The sequence below is a fragment of the Ceratosolen solmsi genome, unplaced genomic scaffold (assembly GCF_000503995.2).
Source record: "Ceratosolen solmsi marchali unplaced genomic scaffold, CerSol_1.0 scaffold14, whole genome shotgun sequence".
Lineage (NCBI taxonomy): Eukaryota > Metazoa > Arthropoda > Insecta > Hymenoptera > Agaonidae > Ceratosolen > Ceratosolen solmsi.
In genome coordinates, this window is record NW_011948420.1 from 7,946,570 (window position 1) to 7,951,888 (window position 5,319).

A 5,319-nucleotide genomic window follows, 5' to 3' on the forward strand; every position below is an offset into this window, starting at 1 on the left:
CACACACAAACAGATACGATATGTATATATATATATATATATACACACACACACACACACACAATTAATACATTAGGCTGGCGCACGCAAAATACGCTAAATCAACGTAACGATTAAGAAATAAAACAAAGCACACTCTAGCGTTCCGCATTTCGAGAAATGGAAATTTATATTTACCTATGCAATCTTATCAATTGATGTGCTCAACAAGTACTCTACAAACGTATTATTATTATCCGAGTATATTGTAAGTTCCACGATCCTCACTCCCCCTACCAATTTTCTGTTATGTACATTCTTTTTTATATTATATTTAATAAACAATGGAATAATAAGCTAAAAATAAAACTTTTAACTCATTCTATTGGCCACTTCAAAATCCCCTTCGATTGTCAAGGATACAATATTCAAGTATATTTTTTCCATGATAAATCCCACATCGGTAAATCATGATTGACAGTGAGAGCTAATTTTTATAGACTTGGAAAAGAGTGGATTAAACGAGGATAAAGAAATACTTTATTATAATTTGGTTAATGCCGATCGAAAATTTATTACAAATATGTCTTAGATACTATTTTACAAAGTATTATCGCGCGTTCTGATCTCATTTTTTAACGAGATCTAACTTCTATTTATCTGTATTACTTTAAATAAATAAATATCTTGTAACTCGATGAATGAGAATATCTAGGATGATGAATAAAAAAAAATTTTATTTTCTCCTTTCAATAAACAGCTATTAAGCTCTCGTGTATGATCATTGTTTTAGTTCATGAGATAGATAAATGACTGATTATATACGATAATAAATTGCGATTGCATAAAACGGTAATCGATAAGAGTACATACACCAAATGTATAGATAAAAGTATATGAAAAGATCTGAATATAAATTACTACCGATGGATAACGGATAAAAGTATTACTGTAAATATAGAAAAGATGAAAATCTAGTCCGAGCACTAGCAAAAAATAATTCGTACAATTTCTACTTTTTTCTTTTCTTTTCTTTTCTTTTTTTTTTTTTTTTTTTCATGCTCTTATATACAATTTCAAAATTCATTCGCACATCTACATACTGGTCGAGTTCAAATAATCTATTGTAGATACTTTTTACAATGCATAAACATAGATGAGTCTGCAAATTTAACATTAAAAATAAAATAAAAAAAAAGAAAAATAGAAAAAAAAAGGAAAATCATTTGCCCCCAATTTTCTTTATAATTAAATAATAACATTTATCTCTCGAGATGGCATAAAATCAAACAATCTTTCCTATCACCGACCATTCAATGAGTATTAATCAATTATCATATGACTTGAATAAAAGAACAAAAAAAAAAAAAAAAAAAAAAAAAAAAAAAAGTGGTCATATCTACAGGTACTTCTAAAACATTGTTCATTTAATGTCCTCTCCATCATTTATATTTATGACAATAATAACGATTGATGATGACGACGACGATAATAATATTAATAATAATAATAATAATAATAATAATAATAATGATAATGATAATAATAGTAGTAGTAGTAGTGGTAAGTAGTAGGAGTGTGTAGTAGTAGCGGTTGTAGTCGTAGTGGCGGTTGTAGTAGTAGTAGTAGTAGTAGTAGTAGTGATATAGTAGTAGTTAGTAGTAGTAGTAGTAGTAGTAGTAGTAGTAGTAGTAGTAGTAGTAGTAGTAGTAGTAGTAGTAGTAGTAGTAGTAGTAGTAGTAGTAGTAGTAGTAGTAGTAGTAGTAGTAGTAGTAGTAGTAGTAGTAGTAGTAGTAGTAGTAGTAGTAGTAGTAGTAGTAGTAGTAGTAGTAGTAGTAGTAGTAGTAGTAGTAGTAGTAGTAGTAGTAGTAGTAGTAGTAGTAGTAGTAGTAGTAGTAGTAGTAGTAGTAGTAGTAGTAGTAGTAGTAGTAGTAGTAGTAGTAGTAGTAGTAGTAGTAGTAGTAGTAGTAGTAGTAGTAGTAGTAGTAGTAGTAGTAGTAGTAGTAGTAGTAGTAGTAGTAGTAGTAGTAGTAGTAGTAGTAGTAGTAGTAGTAGTAGTAGTAGTAGTAGTAGTAGTAGTAGTAGTAGTAGTAGTAGTAGTAGTAGTAGTAGTAGTAGTAGTAGTAGTAGTAGTAGTAGTAGTAGTAGTAGTAGTAGTAGTAGTAGTAGTAGTAGTAGTAGTAGTAGGAATTCATCCAAATTGACATAAAAAGGATAGATCTTATGGAGTTGGTCAAATGCCTGTGGAATGAATATTTACAATTGCGGTGCATCAAAGTTTTTTACACGATAGAAGAAACGATCAGTCTCATTTTACTGTTTCTCCAGTCTTCGCGTTATGATGTACACACGCACATATAAATATCTGTACTAATAAATTAATGCCATATTTCAATAAACGAAAAGTTCTTTGTAATATTATAAATATTGTATTCCGTATAATCATGTGAACAAAATATACAATAAAGCGAGAATCAAATTATCAGAATTTGATTCGACCAAATGTATAGTGACGTCTTTGCATATCAAAAATATTTACAGGTCTAATTTAAATCTTAAAAAAATTTCTGGTAAATTATCTTTCGCCTAAAAAACTCGATGTCTTGCGATGACTATTATTAACTACCAATGCTACAAGTTATCAGCATGTCAATTTAGTTTGAGTGGATTAACTGTAAATCGTACTTACAATATTTGCTAAAGTTTGCCATTAGTAAATTCTCGAATGCTTAGTAAAGTCTAGAGTATCGGATATTGACAAAGAGATGACGAGCATTTGAAAATTTATGCATTATCCGAGGATATTTCTAATAATCAAATTATTTTAACGCATGGGAGGGGAGAACCTTATTTATGCTTAGATAACGATGATTTTCGTTACGTTTCCGGAACGAAGATTTCCACAGAATTCTCGGACTTGTTGGCGTTTGATCGCATAGCGCGTCTTCTTTCTTCGATCAATTGTCGTCGATGTCGTTCTCGTGACTCGCGCGCCTTACGCGCCACTTCGCTATTTGTGCTCGATTTGACTTTTGAAATTTGAGTTGGACGTCGTTTTGTAGCGTTGCCATTCTGCGGTGTTGCCGGCGGCGACTGCTCTTCTGCTACGTCCTACCGTGGAAAATGTTGTGTTTTAGGATTATTCATATACAATTTGTTTATCGATTTAACAAATGAAAAGAAGAAGAAGAAGAAGAAGAAGAAGAAGAAAAAAAGAAGCAACGTCGAGGTCGAATTAGTTTTATAAAACGTGGCCGGTTATCCACTGGATTTTTACTATAGTTTACGAGAATGTTAATGCAATAATTAATAAGAAGGAAGGTTTGCAATAAATATCTTTCCATCGTGCTATATGTGCACTGAGTGAATGCAACGAGCCGCTCACCTCTTGCCATTGTAACTTTCTTGAACGATCGATTTGTTCAAATAAATTATTGACTTGGACAACTTGTAGCATGACCATATCCCAAAATCCTGCAAGATCCTCGCTTGTTGTTGGAAATTCCTCACCAGGCACTTGATTCTACAAATATATATATATGAATGTATGTACAGTGAGAGGATACATGAGACAGTGATAGAGAGAGAGAGAGAGAGAGAGAGAGAGAGAGAGAGAGATTAAAAAAAAAAAAGAAAAAAGAAGACCACTAACGATATTTTTTTGACATAGTCCTTCAAATTGTTTCATCTTCTGTGATGCTAATAATCTTGCTTTTCCCGCAGCAGACCTTAACTTGCCAGCAGCTTCTTCTGGAAGAGTCGATGGTATACTTCTGGAAAGTTCCGATTCAACTTCTACGGCCAATGAAATCAGTCTTTCTCTTTCTTTATTCAATAGCTGCAAAGGCGTGATATTTATTAGTGATTGATGATCAAACAGCTTTTGATTTAAATTTTCTTATTCGAACGATGATTAACGGTCGTTCCTTACTTACACTCATGAAATAATGTCCGTCTTTGTCTTGAACTTCATGGGGCGTTTCAGCGCCATGTTTTGGAATATTAGTCAAGCTTGCACTGGGCTCGAGAACTGGTAAAACGACTTTGGGAGCTGCGGGTTGCTGATCTGTCAGGCTCGTTACGCTCGCTGTCATTTTCGAATCGATCGTCGCTTTGCTTTCCTTCTTTATTAGACTGATTGTTGTTTCTTTGGCATTGTTTATTTCAGGTGTAAGTGAAATCCTAGAAGACATTATTACGAACTGTTAAAATCCTTAATACTCGGCAACTCGGTCGATAAATAAGTAGAATTTTTAGCCATTCGTGGCAATCCTTGGGATGGTAAAATCGACCGACCGATCCCCAATTACGCAATAAGTACGCATTATTACACTAAATGATAATTATGTAAAAGCGGCCGACTCGTTAGTTGGTCGATTTGGCTTACCAGAGCTACGGATACTTGCAGTTCGGATTAGGATAAAGACAAGATGGTTAACTTTACTTGTTGAGTGACGGTGGCTGGGGTGGGGAGGGAGCGATAGAGGGAGGCGAGAGTCTTTGGTGGCGCTTAATCACGAGCTCCCCGGTAAGGCGAGCGGCAATGTGCGACAATGTGCAGCGATGATGCCGTACCTTTTCAGTGGTTTGATTATTTGTTCGGTACCGTCGGTGGGCCTCCTCGGGCTAACGACCGGCAGCTGCGCGCGGAACTCCGGTCGCAGGTGTCTCAGCACGGGCAGACTCTTAAGAGACTCTTCCGCAGTCGTATCGTCTAAGGAGGTATTATTGTTATTACTAGATTTGTTGGAGGTGTCGCTCGAGTCCAGCTTGTTGGCGCCGCTGCGCTTAAAGAAGAAGCCTTGCGCAAGTGCACCTGGGCCGTATAGTCGCTCCACGCGCTGCTGGATGAAGGATTTCTCGCTGCTTGCCGTCACCGACGACGAATTCAGTTGACAGCTATCCGGGTCCGTGGAGCCATTAATCAGACTCCCATCGAAGCTCGAGGTGTGTGATACTGGAAAACAGTGTTCGAAAATTAGCCCGTTACGATTGTTGGTCGAGTGGTGTGGGGATGGGACGTGATGGTGATGCGTGAACAATTGGATCATCCAATTGTCTGAAATGTTCGTGCGGTTTAGCGAATTACAAGAATAACGATTAGCGTTATTGTTTGATTGGTTTTATCAAAAGCCAACATCATTACGCGCGAATAGGCATTCCGACGATGTTTAAGGTTTTGTGATTTGGTTTTTGTTGTCGGCCCGGTATGTCCGGGCTGTAGCAACATTATTAAAACCGAATGGAAAAAGCAGAGAAATTTTAACTATTCAATTATGAACGGCCGGTATATCGGTGGGGAAGCTCCTTGTTCGTCAGAAACCAGTTTAAAAGCAAGTA

The 5,319-nt window shown here is 35.9% G+C and overlaps 1 protein-coding gene across 1 annotated transcript in view; it reads right to left on the reverse strand.

The window, feature by feature from the left end:
* Positions 1 to 2,272: 2,272 nt before the first annotated feature.
* Positions 2,273 to 5,319, reverse strand: part of LOC105361190 (uncharacterized) — a 56,930-nt gene continuing 53,883 nt past the window's right edge. Inside the window, exons 9-13 of the mRNA XM_011498300.1 lie at positions 4,555 to 4,936; positions 3,915 to 4,161; positions 3,632 to 3,817; positions 3,365 to 3,502; positions 2,273 to 3,090 (exon numbers count right to left, since the gene is read on the reverse strand). Coding sequence (XP_011496602.1) covers positions 2,857 to 3,090; positions 3,365 to 3,502; positions 3,632 to 3,817; positions 3,915 to 4,161; positions 4,555 to 4,936 — 1,187 coding nt within the window. The 3' untranslated portion in view covers positions 2,273 to 2,856. The remainder of the gene's footprint in view (positions 3,091 to 3,364; positions 3,503 to 3,631; positions 3,818 to 3,914; positions 4,162 to 4,554; positions 4,937 to 5,319) is intronic.